Source organism: Castor canadensis, chromosome 5, assembly GCF_047511655.1.
Source record: "Castor canadensis chromosome 5, mCasCan1.hap1v2, whole genome shotgun sequence".
NCBI lineage: Eukaryota > Metazoa > Chordata > Mammalia > Rodentia > Castoridae > Castor > Castor canadensis.
Window position 1 is genome coordinate 124,389,085 of NC_133390.1, and position 25,399 is coordinate 124,414,483.

General features: G+C 36.8%; 1 protein-coding gene across 20 annotated transcripts in view; it reads left to right on the top strand.

Moving 5' to 3' along the window:
* Rbms3 (RNA binding motif single stranded interacting protein 3) overlaps positions 1-25,399 on the top strand; it is a 1,393,896-nt gene that overhangs the window by 974,728 nt on the left and 393,769 nt on the right. For all 20 annotated transcript variants that reach the window (XM_074074015.1, XM_074074014.1, XM_074074016.1 and 17 more), the window contains one exon: positions 7,624-7,715. In XM_074074015.1, the coding sequence (XP_073930116.1) occupies positions 7,624-7,715 (92 nt within the window). The remainder of the gene's footprint in view (positions 1-7,623; positions 7,716-25,399) is intronic.

A 25,399-nucleotide genomic window follows, 5' to 3' on the forward strand; every position in this document is an offset into this window, starting at 1 on the left:
TCTACAATATAATAAAATAATGGATGGTTAGTCTAGACAAAGACTGGCAAAATAGTAAATTTCTTTAGCCTCAATAAAGCATTGTGATCACACTAAGCCCCTAAATAATGATACAGATTCTAGTGTTGACTTTATTCAGTATAAAGAAGCAAATGCTCTCATTTAAAAATCAATTGAATAGGGTGAGAAGGGAAGTGAGTTTGGGGATTTGAGTTTGAGTTTAGCTTAATAAGACTTCTTGTGCAATATAAATGGAATGAGACTGTGTCCCATTTTCAAGTGGCATACTACTAAGTACTTGGCTCTCTAAATTTGTCTGGCTGTGTAATTGTTTTATTCTGCTGGGAAATGTTACTTGGGACCAATTTCTTTCCCCCAATCCTCACTTTTGTCACTTGCACACAAAATATACTGTGCTTGCCCCCATGTGGAAATAGTAATTGCCATTCTAGGCTAGTAGTTTCTTTAGAGGTGTGTTTGTTTTCCTTACAGTACCTAGCACACTATTTTCCTTGCACCTAGTAAATGCTTAATAAATTCAATAGTAGTAATAGCAGAGTCTCATCATAGTTAAAAAGTGTTCCTTAGAGCACTGAAATTGTTTTCCAAAACTGATGTCTTGTTCTAGTGTTTCTAGATAGCTGGTATCTGTATATTCTAATATACTCGAATATCAGAATGTTTAGGACTTAATCTGACACATCAAGGGAACATGGTGAGGCAACCTATTTGCTGCAGAGTGGGCATGATGATTTGTTCTTATGTCCCCATTTGCTAGGTGTCTAAAGCTGAAACCCTTGAGATAGGCAGTACATGTGTCGGGATCTTAGGTTCTAAAGTTGCTTCAAAGCATAGATAATTTCAGTTTATAATGATTTCAGAGTTTTCCCCCAAAACAAGCAATGTCTTTGACTTTTGCATCCTAACAGGATTTGGTTTTTTGCTTTATTTTTATTTTTTTACAAGTTTATGGTAGGCTGGCTGGTATTCTAGCATATCCTGACATATCCTGGCCTCTCTCAATGATCAGTCTCAGAAAAGAATGCAAAAGAAGATGCAGAAGACAGGACTAGTCTTTCTTGTGAGTTTGTAAGTAAAAAAAAAAAAAAAAAAGTAGTCCTGGAGAGGTCAGTGCTGTTCTTTGATCACATAATATAGAGAACTAGGCAATCCAATAGCAAGGAAAGATTCAGGGATCCCTCAACAGCTAACGGATGCAAGAGAGATCCAGCAAAAATGGAGGCCTGGAGGGGACCCAGACATTCACAGACTCTGGGTAGTCTGTAGGCCAGCCCTTCTTCCCAGCAGCTCAGTTTCCCAGACAACGGCCACAGAATACTGTGAAGTCCAAATGGAAGGAGGGGAATTAAGGAAGGCCAATTCTCAAACACCCCAACTGGTACATTTCAGCAGAATTTCAGTCAGACACAATTCATAGCTAAAGTGTTTGCTCATTCCATTTAGAAGTCACATTTGACTCACAGCTGGATCTCTTTGAAAGAAGTTGGGTGTTGCATGAAGCCATCTGGGCTTCAAGTGAGACTTTATGACTGCCATTCTGAGGAGGAAAAGCAACACAAGTTCTGTGAGGTTTAGCATACAGCTACCCTATGAGAACAAGTCTCCCTGGGCTAGCTATAGCAAACACAACCCCTCCCCACAAAACAGTCCCAATGTTGATAAATAAATAAGTGGTTTAAATAGAAATGTAAATAGGCAGTCGAACACAATCAAGGTACTTTTAGTGAAATTCCAAATGGAATTGAGGTTCTTGAATGGCAGAGGTCTCAGAGACTCTATTACCTGCAACTGCACCAAAAGGAACAGACCAATTTCCCCTGGGACTACTATTATTTGTAGAATTCTGCTGTAATTTATAACTCTTTTTTTTTAATAAAGTCATATGGCTGGTAGTGCAATGAAAATAAAAGTTTAAATTAACACATGAGGTTTAAAGCATTTCAGGAAAGCATTGATTAGGTCTGTCATGGAATGAGTGCATTTGGCAAATGACCTAATTATCACAGAGTTGGTTCTTTTTCACTGCTCGGCTTCCTGCTAATTGCAGAACTGCTGACCTTCTTCCTGTGACAGGGAGAAAAACAAGGGCAGGGGTGTGCGGAGGAAACAATGGCATTCAATTTTAATTCACTTGTACCTGCTGTCAAGCTTAATTACATAATTGAGAGTGAGATGGGTGGGCTTATGGCCACCCGGCCGAGTTTCTGAGGGTCAGCGTTTGCTGGTGTTCAGCAGTTACCATAAACTAATCTCCGGCCCTTCCCCTCACCAGATGTAAGTGCTGAGGCTCCTTCTCCCAGACTTGATTATTTGTCATTAAGGAAAGCAAATTGAACCAAATTGAAGCTACTTTATTCTTTAGTAAAGGCATCATTATTCTTTGGGTACAGCCTCGTATTTCATTTTGTTTTTTCTGATTGTGATGTAGTTTCTGCTGTCACATAAAACTCAAGAATGCAGTTTTTTTTCCAGAATGACAGCTTTTCTCAGGGTTGCTTGAGACATTTTTACCTCTGAACTTTCATTTTAGCTGTTGAAAGGATATATGAAAGTTGTGCAACTTGGTGGCATTTCAGATTTGTGGCTGGCCCTTCATTTATTGTTTTGCTCATAGAATCATTGCTCCTCTGATTGTGTGGAGCCATCAGTGCAGATGTGTTGTGTGAAGGGCCACTACTCTCCTTCTGGCTTGATGGTTGCAGAACCACACTTTCCCCGAAGTTCAGCCCAAAGTTCCCTGATTCAGAGGAAGCTCAGGGTGCTTCCTCTCTCCACAGAAATGTCTGAAGTTTGGACAGGAGTTCAGCCCTGGAGATCAGCATCCTGATTTTATAGTCTTCTGGGTAACGTGTGGGGGTGGAAGGAAAGGGAAGAAGCCCAGGAGAAGGAGCCCCACCACCACACAGGCTGTCTTGGGAGCAAGCATGGCCAAACCAGAACCGGATACACATATTAATATTGTTCATTGTCATCCAAATGTGTTAATTTGATCAGATACAGTGGCTCGTGCTATTAATCCCAGCTACTTGGTAGGCACAGGCAGGAGGGTAATGGTCTAAGGCCAGCCCAGGCAAAAAGTGTGAGACACCATCTGAAAAATAACTAAAGTGGAAAACAAAACAAAACAAAAAGACTGGAGGCCTGGCTCATATGGGATAGCACCTGCCTAGCAAGTGAGAATTTTTAAGTTCAAACCCCAGTACCACCAAAACAAATAAGCAAACACACAAAAAAGTGTTAATAAACATTTTAATCAGTTAATCAGCATAATGGTCCATAAAGTAAGTTAATATCCTTTAAGCATGGTTTCAACTTATTTTGATAAATATTTATTAAGCATGGGCTATGTATTAGATACAGTCCAAGTAACTGGGGATAAACAACACCTGGTAATCTGGAGGGCTCCTTGTTCTCCTTCCAGTTTCTGTGAGTTATCTTCTCGGGAATATCATTGTATCCCCTTGCCATCCTGAAGCTTCAGATTCTTCTTATCTGCCTGATCTTTCCTACCAATATTCAGTATGCGAAGAACAGTATTTGACCCATAGTAGGTGATCAATAAATATTTGTTGAATAACTTAAATGAGTACTCAGTATTTTTTTTTTTGGCAGTGCTGGAGAGGGAAGCTAGGGACTTACTTGTGCTAGGCAAACACTACCACTGAGCTATGTTTCCAGCCCTAAATGAGTACCCAGTAGATTCCCTGCACTGGTTTCACACTGTTATGAGGTGATGAATACATGCACACACACACGTGCACACACACACACACAGTATCTCCTGTCTTAAAGCAAGCAAATGAACATTAATCTCAATCAACCCCATATCTCCTGCTAGCTAAGTCTGTCTCTAAATGTTTCTTCCCAGTCAGTGTAGCTACCTAATGGCCTATAAACCTTTCCTCTCCCTCCCTGTCTTTCTTAATCTCTACTCTCAGACAGGCTGAGGTCCTCATCACTTTCCTAATGACACCCATGACCGTATGCACACTGGCATTTTCAAACTCCCTCCTTGCTCACGCTCTCCTGTGTTTGACACAGCTTATTCCTCCTTCCTTCCTGGGATGCCTTTTACCTTGCTCAAGATATCACATCCCCTTTCATTTCCCTCTTCCTCTCTGACTCCCCTCCAATCATCTTTATTTTCTTATTTAACACCTAAAATGCTGGGGCTGTTCAAATTCCAAACCTGGACCCTTTTTTAGTACTTGCTCTAGGCATTGTTGTCTATTTTCATCTCTGCAAATAAGATCTTCATGCTGTTGTCCCCCAACTTATATTTCCAGCCCCACCTCCTTTTCTGAGCACTGGCCTGATATATCCAACTGCTACTTGACATTTCTGCTTAGATGTCTCACATGCTTTTCTGACTCAACATGTCTCAAAATCGTGTTTTAATTTTCCCTCTCTCCTATTGGACCCTCCTCTAGACTCTTTATTGCAGTAAATCACATCATACATGAGTAAATCATACTCACCCAGTGGCTTATGGCAAAAAACAAACAAACAAAAAGAACAAAACAAAAAACACCAGTAGTCCTTGTCATCTGTACTTCCCTTACTCCCAGTTTATCACCAAGTTCTGTTAATTCTACCTTCAAAATATATATCACCTGGTCCATTTCTTTGCCAGCTGCCATTCCTCTGGATTGCTGCATGAGCCCCTAATTCAGCTCCCCATCATTTCGCTGATTCTACTCTTACTGTACTGTCTGCCACATCAGTTAGGGTAATGTTTTCCATAGTGCAAGTCACTCCATGCTGCAGCTTTCTCACAACTTTCAATAATAAGCAACCAACAGTTAGATTCTGTGCTATATGCTCACATTTTCTTCCCAGGGGGGCATGCCATTTTGTAATTACAGATACATTTGCATGGTTATCTGCTTCATGTTCACCTCTCGACTCAAGTACAAGTTGCGTAAGAGTGAGAACTAGGACTGTCTTATTCAACACTCCATTTGAGGTGTTTGGCACAGTGCTTGACATATATATATATATATGTCACCCATATATATACATATGTCACCCATATATATACATATGTCACCCATATATATATATATATGTCACCCATATATATGCATATGTCACCCATATATATATATGTCACCCATATATATATATGTCACCCATATATATATATATGTCACCCATATATATATATGTCACCCATATATATATATATGTCACCCATATATATATATATGTCACCCATATATATATATGTCACCCATATATATACATATGTCACCCATATATATATATATATGTCACCCATATATATATACATATGTCACCCATATATATATATATATGTCACCCATATATATATATGTCACCCATATATATATATATGTCACCCATATATATACATATGTCACCCATATATATATATATATGTCACCCATATATATACATATGTCACCCATATATATATATGTCACCCATATATATATATGTCACCCATATATATATATGTCACCCATATATATATATGTCACCCATATATATGCATATGTCACCCATATATATATATGTCACCCATATATATACATATGTCACCCATATATATATATGTCACCCATATATATATATGTCACCCATATATATATATATGTCACCCATATATATATATATATGACCTTCACTATTGCATGACTCTCTTAGCCTCTGACATAGATATATATATATATGACCTTCACTATTGCGTGACTATTAGCCTCTGAAGGGATGAGGAAGACTGACTGAGGGAAGAAGGACGTGGGAGAATACCTCTTCACATCTCATTTGGGGAGCTCTGCTGCATTCTCGGCCACTCCATGGAGAGATGTACTGAGGAATGAGCTGGACTGAAGCTCTTCATGCAGTTGTCTTAGTTCACATCTGAGACTTTTTTCAGGAATTAAGTCCTTTCCCTGATGGGCATCAGAAGGTACCAGAAATAGTTTACAAAGCAGCACTGTAAAACAACTCATTATATGGTGCCTTGAAAATGGCCTGTACAGACTTGCTTTCAAATACTAGCTCTGTCAATTAACAGGCTTGTAATTTGGGGATCCTTGTATCACTTCACCTATGCCTCAGTTTCCTTGTGTGTGTAATGGGCATAGGGCCAATACTACATGAAGCAATTAGGATTTCACAACATGTCAACATATCAACCACCCAGCACAGCATGTGACACACAGGAGATAATGTCTAAATTTTAGCTTTTCTTTCTGCTTATCTCTACTTCTTCACTTTTCTACTTTTTATTCTGTTTTTTTTCTCTATCTTACTCATGTTAGTGAGTGATAATTCTCATATTACCCCCATAATTTGAATTTTGTAGGAAGAAAAGTATTAGCAGTACTCACAGAGCAGACTTCCTTTTGGATTAGAAAACTTCACAGCTTCTCTGCCTAGCTTTTTAAAGCATTTTATGGTGCACTGCTGTGTAACAAGTTCATTTTAGGATAACATGCTGGGAGGGAGAAAAAGAAGATGGGATTTGAGGGGAGAAAATTAAAAAGTTAATTAAAAGAAACAACTTGGTAATTGAATTCCCTTGCACTTTTCTTTGGTTATTGGGTTGGGGGTGGGCCCCAGCCCGTGGTTAGTCGGTTTGCTCAGTGGCTTACCTCAAAACTCCTGAATGAGACAAGGTAAAAATGCAAACCAGAAGCCCTGCCCACCAGATAAAGGGATGTGAGGCTTTTCAGGTGCTCCACACAGAACTGGCTTCACACCTATTCCTGAACATTTGTATTTTCAAATATTCTTGACTGTTGACATTGCTGTTAGGCTATACCCTGGCCTCATATCAGCTAGCTCAAGGACATGCATATATACCCATATACACGAACACACATAGCAGTCTAGCAGCTCTTATGCCCCGCTCAAATAGTATTCCAGGCATAAATAAGCAGATGGGTGTTTGTTTCTTATTTTTTTAAAACTTGAGTATTTGTCTATTTAACCACTGTTTTTTTACAGATCACTGAAGAACCAAAACAGTTTACTTGTGATGTTATCATCAAGAGGAGCAAGGTCCTATAATAAAGAATGGGCTTGGTGATTAAGTGGAACTAGGTTTAAACACTAACATTCACCTACAGCCTTTAATCATTTGTGTAGTCAACATATATTATCAAGTGCCTACACTGTGACAAGCACTGTTGAAGTTGTGTTGATAACCTATGCAAGTTCTTATCATGACTTTTATTGTATCCATTCTTTTGAGGTTTTGAAAATTCACTGTAGAGATAGTCTGTTTTATGTTTTCTAGCATTTTGTTCTTCTCACTATTACAGCAAATTCATTGAAGAGAGAATAACACAGTAAACAATGTACTGCCTTCCCACCAAATTAGTGTAAAGCAGGTTGCTGATTATAGCAGCCAACCCTAAAAGCACTCTGTAGAAAACTAAATGCTGCTTTATGTGTAGAGATAAGGTAGAATCTCTCCCAAAGCACTAAGGATCACTGATTGAGAGCCTTATGTTCAACTGGGTTCTGTTCGGAAGAAACGAATGCAAATCTGACCACAATCTGCATTCATCAGTGCGACAGAGACACGGCTGCCTGTGAGTGCTAACAAGGGGTTTTGTATTTTCACAGGTTATGGTTTTGTAGATTTTGACAGTCCTGCAGCTGCACAGAAAGCAGTAGCATCCCTCAAGGCAAATGGTGTGCAGGCACAAATGGCCAAGGTAAGACTGCTTAGATTTGCGTGTGTACGTGCACGTGTGTACGTGTGCATATGTAAGTGTGTGCTTAAATATTTCTCCTTTGCTGTGAGCTGGCTCAGAAGTGGAGTTTTTATATACTTATTAGGGAAAATAAACTCCACAATAACCTTAGCTTGGGATAGTGTGGTTGATTTGTTTCATTGTTTCTCGGTGTATATTTATTAATGTGCTCTTTTGTTATAGTAGCATCATTAGTACTTTAAGGACACTTATAAAGTGCTTTGTTTTACCTGAGAAAGGAGAGCATGTGTGTATGTGAGCCTTGGACTTTCACTGGTGAATAGACTTTCAGACTAGTACAGTTATCAACAATTTGTCTTTGATTAACCATGTGCTAAAAATTTGCTCCTTGTCATGTTTGGGAAAACTGATTGCTGAATGATGAGGTTGTCTGATCTGTGCAATAAGTTTACTGAATTCTACCTTGCCTGAATTGCTAGAATTTCCCTTTGGCCCATACACATGTGCATGGAGTTTTCCTAGATAATTCCTAGATATTGACAATTTTCAGCTCCCATTTATTTTTATGCAGAATAAAGATACATGCAGATTTCAGATAGAAGGTTCTAAACCTTCTATATGAAATTATAATGCATTTCTACATCAAAGAAAAGTCAATGAAATGATTCATAGTTCTATATCCTGATTGTAGTTGAGTTACTAAGAACTTGCTCATGTGATGACATTCTGTAGAACTATACAAACATGGTGGACCAATGTCAACTTCCTAGTTGTGATGTGGGACTCTACTTATGAACCATGTAACCTTTGGGGGAACTGGGTGAAAGTTACATGGTATCTCTTTGTGTTGTCTTTGCAACTTCTTATAAATGTATATTCATTTCTAAATAAAAAACTAAAAAATCGCTCACAACATTTGAATGCTTAGTAGATGTTTACATTAGAGTAGTAGTCATTTTGGATTTGTTCTCATGAAATCTGAGTTTTAAAATAGTCTTTCTGATCAATGGTATTGAACTTATTTATCATCGGATTCTCTAGGTGCAATAAGCAACAAACTGTGGAACCCTGATTTGGCGCATTTAGATCTATTCAAGTTTACCCTTGATCTTAACTAATCCCACAGAGCTGAATGAGATAATAGCAAAGTAGTGGAGTGTTCAGTCATTTGGCTTTGGTATGATGGCTAACATTCTCTGATCTAGAGGTGGGGTATTTAGTTACCATGGCCTGCAGTTGTCTTCTGTCAGATGATGCAGTCTAGATCTGCTAACCTTTGGTCATGAGTTAGATACTTCCTGCATAGATTACTTTAGGCAATATAAATTAGAGCTTGAAGTCTTTCAGCTGTGTAATATATTCTTCATCAGGATCATGCCTGGAAGCTTTGGATTTGGTCATGAACAAAGATTGATGAAGTTAATATTTTTAATTAATCAGGAAATCACATACATGTTTTGGTTTAAAGGTTACTTGGCAAAGAATCAATTGCATCTTAAGTAGCAATTTTCTGTATCCAGAAAATAAATGATAAACTATAGCTATTAGTTGTTTGGAAAATACACTTGAATTTGAATGGAAAGCATCATGTATTGGCAAGAAGTGATTAAGAAAAGGTTGTTATTGGAATGTCTTTGATCCATTGCATCAGTAAAAAATGCCTGAATTTTGAAAGTTGCTAGATTGTAGCTGTTTCAAAATAATAAATACAGTGTACATTATTTCTATTGTTTCAAATGTTCTCAGAATATATATATATATAATATATATGATATGTATTGTGTACAGTTCATTAATTAGTTAAATAGAAACAGGAAAGAGAGCTGATCTTGACTTGTAACTGCTTGAGGAACCACCATAAATATTCTTCTGTTTCCTGGCATTCTAGTGCATAAGAAATCTCCATCTATCTCAGTCATTCTCTGTCTCTCAACACACACACACACACACACACACACACACACACACACACACACACAATCACTAACATCTCACTTTGTCTAGAGGGTATCAAAAGGGTAATATTTTAAAGATCTTTAAAGGCTTTAAAAAGTGTTCATTCTAGCCAGCATTTTGTCCCTTGACCCATCCCCCAGATACATAATGAGGAGATTCCAATGGAATGCTGAAAGTCACATTATTTCTGGAGTTGTCAGTTGTGCTGTCTGTGAAGCAAATTCTTACTCTTCTTCTCACAAAGTTTGAACCTAAAGCTTATTTTAGGTTTACATCTGCCTTCTGAAAAACTTTTAGCAATAAATGACTGGGTAATTTAACTACCCAGAAGAGAATAAATTTGACAATGAAATGGAACCAGTTTGGCCACCTGTATTCGCAGGATTCTCTGAGCTATTGGATTTTATGGCACTTTTCCTTTGTCCTGGTGATAACCATTATTTATTGTCATATAAACTTGTAGACTGCAGGGTGTGTGAAACTTGCACTGTATTTTTTGCCATTTAAGTATCCAATGAATTGCTGCTTGCATACTTGTTCTTATCAGTGTCCTACTATGCCGACTGTGGTGTCACATTTTAAAGATGCCAGGATTTTAAAATAAAAATGCTACAAATAAACTAGGTTCCCAATAGCAACCTAGAACCACCCTGAAACTCTTTATATGAATTGCTTTATTTACTTAACCTATTCAAACATGTACATGTGAAAACACCAACTGACAGATCAACTGAAATGAATTTAATAGCAAATTATCTAGGAAGTGGTAACTGATTAATAATAAATGACCATTAACAGAAATCATTCACAATGTACACATTTTCTACATGCTTGTTGTTTCACCAAAAAGGGTCCTCCAGGATCAAAAGGTAGACTTCTTTTGGGAAAACAGATTTAGAATATTTTTGTAATACCTACTAAGTGCATAAGTTTAGAAAGAGATGAACTTGACTTTGAATCCTGGTTCTGGTACTACCTGAGTGTGTGACCTTGGCTATGTTATTTAAATATGTCTGATACTCTCTAATAGCAATATACTACTTAAGCAAGGATCACTATGAGAAGTTTTAAAAATGCTCAAAGAACCTTACATAAGGCCTAAGCTGTAATAAGAATTCAGTAGATGTTAATTGCTTAATAAATGTTGTTATGCATTAAATTCAAATTTGCTACCCGACCTTCTATAAATCCTAATATATCTTTAGGTGTTATTACAAAATGATCTGTTGAAAACTATTTTAAAGTGCATTAACCAACAAATGTTTTTATTGTTACTATGTGCCAGACACTGTGGTAGGTATGTTAGAGAAATAAAATAGAATAGAACCTCTTTCTTATTATGAGTTCTTAACATTTATTCTACCTCCCAAACTGCTACAGCTCTACATTAAGAATTTTAGCTTTTACTGTTCTTGACAACCTCAAAGTATATAAACGAAAACTACTGATCAAGGAATATGTGTCTATGTAAGCAAGAAAAGAATAAAGATAACTCCACTAACATAGCCTAACTTGTAGGTATTTATTTTACTCATGTGCTAAATGGTCCCTGGATAGGCAGTGAAGAGCAAGTGTGCTCTGGATGTTTATAGTAAGGAAAGGTTGGGAAACAAGCACAAATCACTCTCTAATACATATCAAACTGTGGTAGGCAGGAAAGGAATTTTTTTTTGTCAATATCTTACATTCCTTAGTTACACAATCATTTGACTCTCATTCTTCAATCCGGTGGGATCCACCTGACCATTACTTCGCAGGACTGACTGAGACTTCCCTGGTGGAGAGCTTTGGCTTCTGTCTCTACTGCGTGCACATTTAAAGGTTCTAGAATGGTGTGACAAACTGAACAGCAGTCACTTGTTCTGCCAAGCTTTGAGTTACATAATGGCTTTCTCTTCAATCCTAGTCACCAATAAATATAATGCTTCTCTTCTCAGATGGAAGTTCTGCAGAGTCTTTTGATAAGGCTTCGTCTAGGATGGCTATTCCACTTCCAAAGTGTGTCTAACTTCACTGTGGGTTATGTAGAATGAATTAGAGTTGAATGATCACAACATTTTTACAACAGCTAAGATAATTAAAGTCAACTGATCACATGCTCTTAGAACAAGTGTTCAATAAGCTTTCAAGCACTTTGACAGGGATAATATAAAAGTGTCATCTCTATAATAATAGAGAACTAGATTTGGACCAGAGAGGAGCAATTTTCTCCTATATCCTTGTTAGTAGATCTATTTAAAAAAGAAGCAAAAATGAGATCTGAGATGAAAAATGATAATCAATGACTTAAGAAAGCAAGTGTGTTCAAATGCACACACAATTTTAATTTACAAAGCACATCATGTCAGTCACACCCTACTGGTTACATAGAGAAGAAATTAGTTATTTAAGGAGGAGCCTATTTAACAGAATATTCTAGAAAAGTTTTTAAAAGTGCAAGTACTAGGACTGTGATATCCTTTGTCACTTACCAAAGTTACTTTATGAATGTACATGGGCAGGTGCTGTCAGCTAGACTCCTATAGTATAAGGAGGTATTCTGAGCCCTCCTTTTACAATTCCTACAGGGTATTTGATGTATGTGGGTCACTGTAATTGGGAGACTACTGATAAACCAGACAAAACATGGAGTTGTCTCAATGGCTTTCATGAGGGAAGGAGAGAGGGAGATTGTTCAAGAACAGTTTGAATAGGCAAGTAAGGAATTTTTGGCTTTGACTTTGGGTGAGAAATAAAAATATTATATAATGATGGCAAATTCTGTATGGAGATTCTAATGCTACCAAAATAATGTACAGGTCTATTTTGTCAATAAGATGAAAGAATCAGAGAAACTTAATTACTATTATTTATTTCCCTGTATCCCAAAATTTGACAGAACAAAAGAATTGAGGCAGGAATCTCTCAGTCTTCTACTCTTTAAAACATGTGTACTGAATACCTACAATGCACCAACATCACTCTACATGCTGAAGACCTAAAACTGAACCAAAATTTCAGGAAGATCCCATCCTACCGGGGAAAGGCAGAAAATAAACATGAAACACAGGGATAAGATATATTGTGGAATAAGAATAGGTTTGAAGAAAATCAAGACTAGTTGGGCTTCAAAATGAATAGGTGCTTAGAGTATGAACAGAGATATTCTTTAGGTTGAATGGTCAGGAAAAGCCTCACTCATGATGTGACATTTGAACAGCCATCTTAAAAAATGAAAGAGCAAACTATACATACACATAATGCAATATATGATATAATGTATATTTAGGAGAGGATTGTGAATAACTTCTATAGTAACGTAAGCACAGCAGGCTTTTTAGTGAGGTAACATGTTTGGGTCCTGCACCTTCCTTTTGACAATAACTGAATACAGCACCATCACTACCCCTATATTATTCATGGAGTTCTCTGGTTTCAAATCATCCTAACTACATTTTTAGATGTTTTCCTCTTATAAATCAAATTGTAATTGAGTTAGTGCATATTTTCTTCCAACACTTCTTCAAGTTGTGTTGTTCTGTTATATCAATGCATGTAAATACACAACTAGATATGCCACACCACTGTTGTGGAATGCATTTAACTAACTGTGATTGTAACCAGTAGCAGGCTAACATTGTCATCAGTGCAGCTCATTACTCTTGGCCGACTGATGACATGTAATGAAAACTGCTGTCTCATTTCTTAAACTGTTAATTGGATCTTTGTGCCATGTGCCCTGATGGTATACATCTCCAATAGAAAAACATCTTTACCAAACAAGAACTAAGTCTTACTTTCCTTTTGATTAAAATTTGTGAAGTTTTCAATAAAAGAAATGCTTTGCTGAGTGCTGGTGGCTCACAACTGTAATCTTAGCTACTTGGGAGACTGAGAGTAGGAGAATTGAGCTTTGAGGCCAGCCTGGGCAAATAGTTCTTGAGAGTCCCTATCTCCAAAATTACCAGAGCAAAATGGTCTGCACGTGTGGCTCAGACGGCAGAGCACCTGCTTTGCAAGCACAAAGCCCTGAGTTAAAACCTCAGACCACCAAAAAAGTAATAAAATAAAATAAAAAATGCTTAGCTGGTCTTTTGCCTGTCTGTGAAATATCTGTGTAGGTCTGCTTAGTTGGCCATGTCAACTTGGTTAGATTATTTTTTTCTTGTTCCTAATTCTGAATGCAAGGATGCAAAACTCAATATTGAAATTGCCAGGGTCGATCTTAATAGCATTCATTAATTATTTGAGGTTTTTGAAGCAGAATCCTCTGGAGTTAAATATTTGTATTAGCTTTTACCAAATGATTTACATAATCTGCCTGTGGTGTTACCCTGCCTTTTTGCAAGAACTCACTGGAATCGTCTTATGTGACATGGTGAGTATGTATGCTAGGAGGAGTTTTCTGCTTTCCTAGCATTCAAAAAAACAAAACTCAACAAAAATTGCCCTAGTGCCCTAAATTGGGGTCTTTACTCATCCATCTGGTACTTTCATACTATGGGGTGTGTGTGGAATACAAGATTCTTACAACTTGCAAGAAATGTCAACACTTTCATCCTGTCTCTTTGAAGGAATATGTCCACAGGCTCATCTCAATCAATAACCCATTTCTTGATTCACTTTGGAGAAGCTTAATAATGAACAGTCTTTACTTGTGGCTTTAATAATTTGTTCTTACAGTTGAAAAGAATAGATCCTGTCTCTGGTTGCAGATTGAGGGGTGCTGATTAAAAGCTTTGCTTTGTCCACATAGATTCTTATCTCATTGAAAAAGACAACAAAGGACATCAAAATAAGAAAACAATCACTAGAATTACTGGTAGTATTGTGTGAGGAAAATAGGGCTTATATTTGGGAGGAAAATGAGTCTCCTTATTCTCAGTGTCAATATTTGACTTATCCATCTTGTCACAGGAAGTGCTGGAGAACCATGGGTCTCCCTACTGAAGCAAAGAGTCTTGTCATCTCAGGAGGCCTAGAAGGAAATGGTAAATGTGCTCTCTGTTGGTACATAGATTTCAAGGGCAGGGGGGAGCAATGGGTCCCACTTGCAGAGTTCTTGCTTTCAAACTCATAGAACAGGTGAGTTATTACTTCTTTCATTGTGGCATATTGACTAAGTCAGAGAGTCAGGATTGATCACTAATATTCTCCATATACAATGAGAAGGGATAGAAATTTCCCTGGCTCTAACTCCTAACCAACTGTCATTGCTTTCTGAATTTTATTTTTGCATTGTACCCTCAAGAAAATGATTGCATGTAATGAAATGTTGCAATCACATATTTGCATTATGTTCGTGGTTTGATATCCCAACATTGAGAAAACTGCTGGCCACTGAGGTGCATGGTCCTCTTGTGTTTCTGTGTGTACTTCTGGTGTGCTCTATGACTCTCGTAAAGTTCTTAACTGTATCCGTTCTGGAAAAGGCAAGGAGGTAGAAAACAGGGTACAAACAATAAAGGAAATTATATGTTTTGAGTATCTGTTCTATGCTAGCAAATGAGTTAACTGTTTTCATAGTTACTATCACATTTAATTCTTGGGAGAATGCTGTGAAGTAGGTATTATTATTATTATCATTATTATTCCATATTTACATATGAAGAAAGGATGTCCCAGTTTCTCTAAGGTGGTTAGCAGTGAAGACTAATCTGGTTACAAGATTTTGTTCTTTTCCAAGGAAATATATGACTGCTCGTGCTGTTCTCTGTCTCTTCAGTGGTGTTTGGCTATTGGCTTTCTAAAGTGGAAGAACAAACTGGGAAAATTTATTAATAGATAAGACTTCAGAATCTAAGTTCCTGATTTACACAGTATGAACTTAGTGGACCTTGGTTGAATGAATGAATAAGTAAATGAATGGATGAATAACTGGTGTTGGTTGTATTGTAATGATTTTCAACTCTGCTAAAAGACATTAACTTTTATACAGGGATATTCCTTTAACTCCCTATCCTACTCAGTTATCCAAAAGGACCTAATTTCTGAGTCCTAATAATAATTGAATCATTGCTGTAATGATTCAATGTCATCATGCCAAGTATTGTTGGGGAGGGGAAGGGTCAGACCAGAGGGAAATCATGGTTTTTGAGAAAACATATGCCATAAAAATGAAGACCAATAACCTTTGCATTTTAGAAGCTTTAAAGAAATTGTGTATATACTTGTACTAACATAATACATGTTACACATATGTACATTCACAGATTAAATGCACATGTTTTTTGTATTTATTACTTTATAATAGCTTTCACTTGGACATTGATAAGAGCTATCCACAAATGCATTACACTAGAAAACCAAAAATGAAAGAAGATATTTGTGTTCCATGAATAAGCTAGGCACTGTACATTATTTTACACTTTGATTTTTTCCCCCCACCATCACACTTTCAAAGTTCTACTTGAATTACTCAGTCACACCATGAAATTCCAACTGCCTGCTGGCCAGACCAGTGAGAGTTCACATCCCAATATCCACTAACACATTTCATCCTTCTCCATATCTAAGAAGTATTCCAAACTTAAAGAAAGTACTCACCTTCAGAAAAATAGTGAAATTCAAAACAAATACACAATCCTCTTCCCTGTTCAAATTACTTTTTTTTTTACTTCTCTGTGAAAGTGACTTAAGGAATGTTGTGCCCTTCTGTCAAAATACATTTTTAAGTATGAAATATGAAGGATCCATTTTCTCATACTGATGAATGACTCTTTAGTCTATGGATCCATTTGGAACTCATCTGCATATATCAAACATAAAGTATCTTCCTTCATCTTCATATTTAAGGTAACTCAACAGACATGCTTTATGATCCCAGTTCAAAAAATGAATTTTATTCTTTTCTAATTCAAAGCTAAATTACCGGTAAGGTGATAGACATTACTAAATCATTATCTTCAGAAAAATAATTCATATTCCATGAGAAGAATGACACATTTCTGGGGATGGGTACCAACTTTTATTTTTCTTTCCTTCCTTCCTCCCTCCCTCCCTCCCTCCGTCTCTCTCTCTCTCTCTCTCTCTCTCTCTCTCTGCTTCTTTTTCTTTTCTTCAGGGCTGTAGGCTGAACCCTACATGGCAGGCAAACCCTCTACCACTGAGCCCCAGCCTTTTGTTTTTTGTGGTAATGTCTTGTTGTGTATCTCAGACTAGCCTCAAACTCACAATTCTGCCTCAGCCTCCCAAGTGCTGGGACTACAGGCATGAACCACCACACTTGACTGACACTTGCATATTATCCTTAAGAATCTGGCTTCAGAAGCAACTGTAGTTAGGCATTTGTGTAAGTGTTGATTTTTTTAATGTAAAAATCATTAAAAGTACCTATTCAGCCTCTGACTTTCACAGATTTCTGAAGAAGCCAAACCTTGGTTCCCCATGGAATCTGTGAAGATTCAGAGAGAAATGGTGAACAGCTGACTTTGAAACCCAACTTGACAGACAAAAGTTTCCCAGAAACATTCAAGGATTTTCTCTTCACTTCCAAAACCTTTGTGCAGAATTGAGACCTTAATATCCCAATACAGTATTATTCTTTTCAGCAACAAAGTCCATCTTTTCTTATCTTTTCTCTCCTGCTTTGCTTCTAGAAGAAAAAGTTGTGCAACACACAAAAAATCATGTCAACTCTATCGTGTTGCCAGATGTTGCCATCTTGTATGACAGTCAGTCTGAATGAGTGTCACATTCATCTGAGGAGGTGTTTGTTTTGTTTCTTTATCCTTTTTTTTTCAATAACATTTTTTCTCACCTTTTTTTCCATCCCCTCCCTTACCCTCAGGAACTAGCCAGGGGGATTTCTGTAATCACAGAATGTAGGAAGGCATGTTTTTAAAATGTTTCTACAGTGATATGAATGCTTGAGTGTTTTGTGGTCAACATAGAGTATTCAAGATTTGGTGTAAAAAAGAACAAAAATCTACACAGAGAGAACAAGATTAAGTGCAAATTCAGCAAGACAAATGCAGAGACATCAGGCTAGGGAGAGGAGGGAGCAAAGTGAAATGCAGAGGTATTGCAAAAGAAAGTAAAGGCTAACAGAGATAAATTTCATATTCATTTTAGTGCAGAACAGACACTGTAGAAATTAAATATATCTCTCTCTGTCTCTGTCTCTCTCTGGTACTGAGGTTTAGACTCAGGGCCTCCAGCTTACTAGGAATGCACTTTACCACTTGAGCCAGCCCCCAGCCTTCTTTTGACTTATTTTTCAGGTAGGGTCTTTTGCTTTTTGCCTGAGGCTGGCCTTGGACCATAATCCTCTCACCTATGCCTCCTGCATAGTTGGGATTACACATATGTATAACATGTGTACACACAGATGAAAGTACACATAACAGTACAAACCACCATAGTGCAGGTTGTGTATCTTTTATTAAAGGTTCTTGGGACAAAAGTGTTCAGATTTGGAGAGTTTTTGGGCTTTGAAATATTTGCAAAAATGTCATGAGGTATCTTGTCTGTGGGACCCAAATCTAAATATGTGATTCACTTATGCATCTTATACATACACCCTGAAGGTAATTTAATACAATTTGCCCAAGAAACAAAGTTTCACCATATAGAATTTTCCACTTGTTATGTTGGCGCTCATAAATTTTCAGATTTTGGAGACTTTTGGATTTTGCATTTTCAGATTAGGAGTGCTTAAACTGTAATAAAAGAAATGCAAACAAAAACAAGATGCCTTTTTAATTATCATAATTTCAGTGATTAAAACAAATAAATGTGTAATATTTTGATAAAGTTACTATTGTTGAAATATGAATTGGTTTGGCTTTTGGAAAAATTTTTTTGAGGTTGAACTAATAATTTCCTTGTAGAAACCTCACTTTAAAAAAAATCCAGGAATAAAACCATGGTCTTTTGCAGTGTGATTTATATTTGTGAAAGATTTTAATAACCTCAGGTAGCCTAGAATAAATAATCCTTCCAGACATGGTCCATCCTGAGTAGTAGTTAAATAGGTTAGATAATGACTGAATAGTGAGACTAATGTTACCAACATGCTACTTTTATGAATCCTAAGGAAAAATGGTGGTAGGAAGCAGGATATGAAATAATTAACACCACCACATTTCCCCTTTTAGACAGATTTGCGTAGGAAAACAAAGTGATACACCAAAACTTTAACCAAGGCTGTCACTAGATTGGCAAATATGCTGATCTTTATTTTCTTTGATAAATATGTCTGTGTTTTCTAGTTCTGTAAGATATAATTGTCTACTCTGTAATAGAAATGGCAACATTATAATAAGAAAGATAAATATTTATTTTAAAAAGTCCCCCACTGATTATTCAGAGATTGAAACTGTCACATGACAGTTGCTGATTAATGGACTGTAACCACATGAATGGTTGTGGGAGCCATCTTGAGCAAATGCTGAATCAAATCATTGTCTTTATGCATTGATTGCGACAACTGAGCTCATCCTGAAAAAATAATAGAAAATATCACATTTATTACATATTGTAGATGATGTGTGTATATATATATATAAACACATGATGATTGTTTTGTACAGTGCTATGTTTTTAACCATGTATCACTTAAAAAAATATGATTTCAAGGGTTGATGGAGTGGCTCAAGTGGTAAGAACTCCTGCCTAGCAAGCATGAGGCCCTGAATTCAAACCCCAGTGCCACCGAAAAGAAAAAAAAAATTTGATTTCAATATTTCCTAATAGCTATCATAAAATGTAACTGTGAAAGACAAATATTCTACATGCTGATTTCACACAATAAAATGATATTACAAACTTGGAAGTCCTCCTACTGTAGTTTATTCAGAAGGGAAGTCTAGGATTAAATGAATGGTATCATTTATAAAGGATCAAATCTTGTCTAACAGTCTTCATATACAAACAGATGAGTTGGAAGGCAGACCATAAGGAAATATCCCAGAAATCCTCAGTGCTGAAGTGATATGCCAAGGTCAAGTGGTGATCTCTTTTTATGCTAAAAATGAAAGGACATGTGTTTTCTTTAATAAAATGTTCCTAATCCTCACAGTATTAAGAAAATGGGCTTGTTTTCTATTTCACTGTTTAAATGTTTCATTGTGTAAATAATTTCTAATTGTAAACAGAGACGTAGCACCATCTGTCACAGTGTGTAAGTCAGTAATTAGAAGACTGGAAGTGAGCAATAGTGATGCACTGGCCACTTAATTGTTTAATTCAGACTCTCAATCTTTTTTTTTTTTCCTGATGGACCTTTTTATTTATGTCTTGAGCTCACTCCCAAATACCAGGGACTAGATCTTAGCAATACCCTTTATGGGTGAGCACAGGTGCTGGAGTCTTGAGCATAGTTGAAGGGCAGGCGTATCTTTCCCAGCTTTGTAAGTTCTAGTCATCCAAATGCCAATGCTCTCAGACAATGAAGGAAGGGAATGACAAATGTCATCTGTTCGGACATGCTCTAAGTTCTGAGCAAATCTCTACATGTTTTGTGGGAGTTTCTTGGTGATTCATTCTGCTTCATACTTCACTTGCAAAGAAAAACTAAGTTCTGAAATTTTAATAAATGGTTTGGTCAGCATAATTGCACTGAACACTAGCATACTGCTATGTGCTCTTTTCCACAAATCTCCTTTCAACTGAACCTTCTGACCCTTTCCTGTATGTATGTGGAAAGGAATTACAGACAGAGTGTTATATCTTAGAAGGAGGAGATGGCCATGGACTTGTGTCTATGATGTTCCATCCTAGTAATAAAGACTCTCACCTCATCATTTGCTGGGACACAGGAAACTGACTAATGGCTGAAAACGTCCAGGAAATTTGTAACTTGCACATATGGTAAATGCTCTGATTCCAGCTAAATGATTTGTTACTGTTGGCTAGAGGTGTCATAGGGAACGTTAGCACAGTGGGAGAGTAGACCTTATAAATCAGATAGGTGCTAATCCTTGTGTCTCTCTGGGTGAAGAATTTAATCATTGTACACAATAAGGTTATACATTCAGAAAGTGAGACATTAAAGGCACCAACAATCCTATTCTAAAAAGACCTTTGTATTTTAACACTATTATTGTTTTCTTATAACATTGTCTTAATTAGTTTAGAATTCTGTAAAGTCAGTTATGAATACCTTTTAATCATATGAAAGATATTAAATACAATGTTACTTTTTCTAACATTCTATTCTTATGTGTAAATTTTGGCAGTGATTCTGTTGATTATTTTAGAACCCGTTGCTTTCATACATTGCTTACTTACAGAGTATCAAGATCACCTTATGCTACTTGTTTTCAGACATTGTTTCATTTCTCCTCCCCTTGGTTCTCAGCATTGGTAGTTCTCATTCATATGTACTCCAGATTCCTATACTAGTGTCAGTTCTTCCAGGAAGTCTTATGACAGCCCCATCTGGGTCATGTTCTCCTTTTTCTCTGTTCTTATAGAACCTGTTCACCATCATTGAATCTATGTTCACAATTTGTAATTTCAACTTTGTATGAGAGACTAGTGGATTACTGTTCCTCTGCTAGAGTGTAAAATACAGAAGTGCAAAAACTGTAACTGTGCCACTGCTCTATATCCTTTTTCACTTTTTTTTACAAAGAACTATATTTTATTGTGGCAAACAATGTATGTTGGCAAAAGTTCCTAGAGTCAACCACTAATGAAAAAGCAAAAATCTTATTGACATTTTGAGGAATATTCAGCTAGTGGAGAGATCAATTAGAATTTCTTCTTTAATATATCTGCAAGGGTTGGCGATAATCTAGATCAGTGGTGAGCAAATTTTTTTCAGTAGAGGGCTAGATAGTAAATAGTTTAGACTTGATGTGCCACATTTTTGTCACAACTAATCATCACCATATTTTGCCTTCTGAATTAAGCACAGTGTCTATCTAGCAGATAGCAAGCAATAATATTTAATGAATGAAATAATTCCATTGTAATTATCTCAGTTTTATGAATAGTGAAATTAAAGCTCAAAGAGATTAATCTATCCAAAGTCATACAGCCAACTGAATGTCAGGCTTCCATCTCGTGTCTGATTCCAACTATTGCTGTATTGGGACACTTTTGAGTAAGATAATGGGAAAAAGTACTGCAACATCTACCTTTCTTTTTATACCACGACTGAACATTACCAAACATTCGATATTTCTCTGTACAATGTTTTAGAAGACCAGTTCTCAAGCAGAGGCATTTTTAACCCGCACAGGGAACATCTGGCAATGTCTGAAGATGTTTTGATTGTATCAACTAGAGGGAGAGGTGCTATTGGCATCACTGGCACCAATCATACATGAAACAGCCTCTTCCCACCATGGAGGCTAGTTTAGCTAGCTGTTCTTCTCCTTCCCTTCTCCCTCCCTCCCTCCCTCTATCCCTTCTTTTCTACCTTCCTTCTTCTCTTCTTTCAGTTGCTCAACATATATGCAAAAAGTATTGAGTGTGTAGAGAACCAATAGAGAATAAGACACAATTTCAGACTGAAATAAACTTATAGTTCATAGGAAAGTACAGATAAGTAAAAAGATAATTTTTACTAGTGTATATGAATTATACAAAGGGATTCATTGTGAAGTTTATCCTCTTTATTGCACTTTCATAATCCCCTCCCCTCCTTTTTTTCAATTTTTAGTGGGTTTCATTAAGCTATTTTCATACAAACAGTAGGTAACTTTTATGCATGGTAAACGGTTACCACGAGGCATACATTCCAACAATGGATCTCATTTGAGATGTTCAGGAAATCCTTCTTAGGGAAAGTGTCATCCAAGTTAACATTGGAAGGATGTGGTTATAACTGCAACAGGGGTTATAACCGGTATCTATTGGTTGATTAAAAGTTAGATAAATAAACAAGTCATGCTCCCTTTTTATATGCTTTCATAGGACATTGTTCCTTTGAAATGGTATGTTTATTGTGATAGCACTGTCTGTATTTTGATGAACATCTAACAATACATAGAACAGTACCCTTTGTCTTTCTAGAACAGGGAATTATTTGGTCCATAATGCTGAGGTTGGGAAGCCCTTTCTTAGGATGATAATGCCAGGTAATTTTAATGTTGCTGCAGCCTTTTAAAATTCCAACTCAATTTTGTTGTTCTCAGTTATTATTTTGACAGATTATAATTGTCAATAGTTTATGTGTGCATATGTGTATAGTTTCATCCCACAAGTGAAAGGAAACTGAGTAGTTACTGTGAACAAATTACCATTTTTATTACCCTTAATGATATATGTGCAGTAATAATTGTACCTCCTTCTGTTTGAATTTCCATTGTGGTCCAATCTTAAGCCTCTGTAGCACTATCATTGTCGGATACAATCCTATCACCACATTGAACTTGAGTCAGAGTCTGAGCTTCATTCATCAATTTTTGATGTTTATTGAATGATTCAAAACAGCTTAATTCTTTCAGATGCTGAGCAATCAAGTATCTTCTAAAAACTAGAAACCTGTTGATAAAAATAGTCATTCCATTGCAATACCTGAAAATGGGCCTATGTATTAAATTTTCATCACTAAAAATTCCTTCAATTAGAGTTCTAAAATCATATGATTATGCCTCTGGATAATATGCTGTGGATATTAGAATGTTTTCAGGAAATAGATCTGTTCCTTTACATTCATATCTACCGCTCTGTGACTCTTAACAATTAGTGATCATTAGTTATCCATCAGAGATAGACCACTGGAGGAGTGGAAATTTGATTGACATTATCTATGAGCATGACTTTTTTTTAAAGGGATAGAAAGTGATGCTAATTCCCATCAAAATTCCAATGACATTCATCAAAGAGATTGAAAAATCTACTGTTAAATTTATATGGAAACACAAGAGGCCACGAATAGCCAAGGCAATACTCAGTCAAAAGAACAATGCAGGAGGTATCACAATACCTGACTTCAAACTATATTACAAAGCAATAATAATAAAAACAGCATGGTACTGGCACAAAAACAGACATGAAGATCAGTGGAACAGAATAGAGGATCCAGATATGAAGCCACACAACTATAAGCAACTTATCTTTGACAAAGGAGCTAAAAATATACGATGGAGAAATAGCAGCCTCTTCAACAAAAACTGCTGGGAAAACTGGTTAGCAGTCTGCAAAAAACTGAAACTAGATCCATGTATATCACCCTATACCAAGATTAACTCAAAATGGATCAAGGAACTGAATATCAGACCCCAAACTCTTAAGTTGATACAAGAAAGAGTAGGAAATACTCTGGAGTTAGTAGGTATAGGTAAGAACTTTCTCAATGAAACCCCAGCAGCACAGCAACTAAGAGATAGCATAGATAAATGGGACCTCATAAAACTAAAAAGCTTCTGTTCATCAAAAGAAATGGTCTCTAAACTGAAGAGAATGCCCACAGAGTGGGAGAAAATATTTGCCAATTATACATCAGACAAAGGACTGATAACCAGAATATACAGGGAACTTAAAAAACTAGATTCTCCCAAAACTAATGAACCAATAAAGAAATGGGCAGGTGAACTAAACAGAACTTTCTCAAAAGAAGAAATTCAAATGGCCAGAAAACACATGAAAAAATGCTCACCATCTCTAGCAATAAAGGAAATGCAAATTAAAACCACACTAAGATTCCACCTCACCCCTGTTAGAATAGCCATCATCAGCAACACCACCAACAACAGGTGTTGGCGAGGATGCAGGGGAAAAAGGAACCCTCTTACACTGTTGGTGGGAATGTAGACTAGTACAACCACTCTGGAAAAAAATTTGGAGGCTACTTAAAAAGCAGGACATCGATCTACCATTTGATCCAGCAATACCACTCTTGGGGATATACCCAAAAGACTGTTACTCCAGAGGCACCTGCACATCCATGTTTATTGCGGCACTATTCACAATAGCCAAGTTATGGAAACAGCCAAGATGCCCCAGCACTGACGAATGGATTAAGAAAATGTGGTATCTATACACAATGGAATTTTATGCAGCCATGAAGAAGAACGAAATGTTATCATTCGCTGGTAAATGGATGGAATTGGAGAACATCATTCTGAGTGAGGTTAGCCTGGCTCAAAAGACCAAAAATCGTATGTTCTCCCTCATATGTGGACATTAGATCAAGGGCAAACACAACAATGGAATTAGACTTTGAGCACATGATAAAAGCGAGAGCACACAGGGAGGGGTGAGGATAGGTAAGACACCTAAAAAACTAGCTAGCATTTGTTGCCCTTAATGCAGAGAAACTAAAGCAGATACCTTAAAGCAACTGAGGCCAATAGGAAAAGGGGACCAGGAACTAGAGAAAAGGTTAGATTAAAAAGAATTAACCTAGAAGGTAACACCCATGCACAGGAAATCAATGTGAGTCAATGCCCTGTATAGCTATCCTTATCTCAACCAGCAAAACCTCTTGATCCTTCCTATTATTGCTTATACTCTCTCTACAACAAAATTAGAGATAAGGGCAAAATAGTTTCTGCTGGGTATTGAGGGGGGGAGCGGGAGGGGGTGGAGTGGGTGGTAAGGGAGGGGGTGGGGGCAGGGGGGAGAAATAAACCAAGCCTTGTATGCACATATGAATAATAAAAGAAAAATGAAAAAAAAAAAAAAAAAGAAAGTGATGCTAAACTAAACCTTAAGTACTTTGAGACATTGTTTGACAGCTAAGATGGCTTACTCCTCCAAAATCAAGCAGAGATAAACCTTATAACTTTCTTTCTTTTACTATTATAACTTTCTCATGGATGGTTTTGTAAATTACATTCAAGATTATGGTC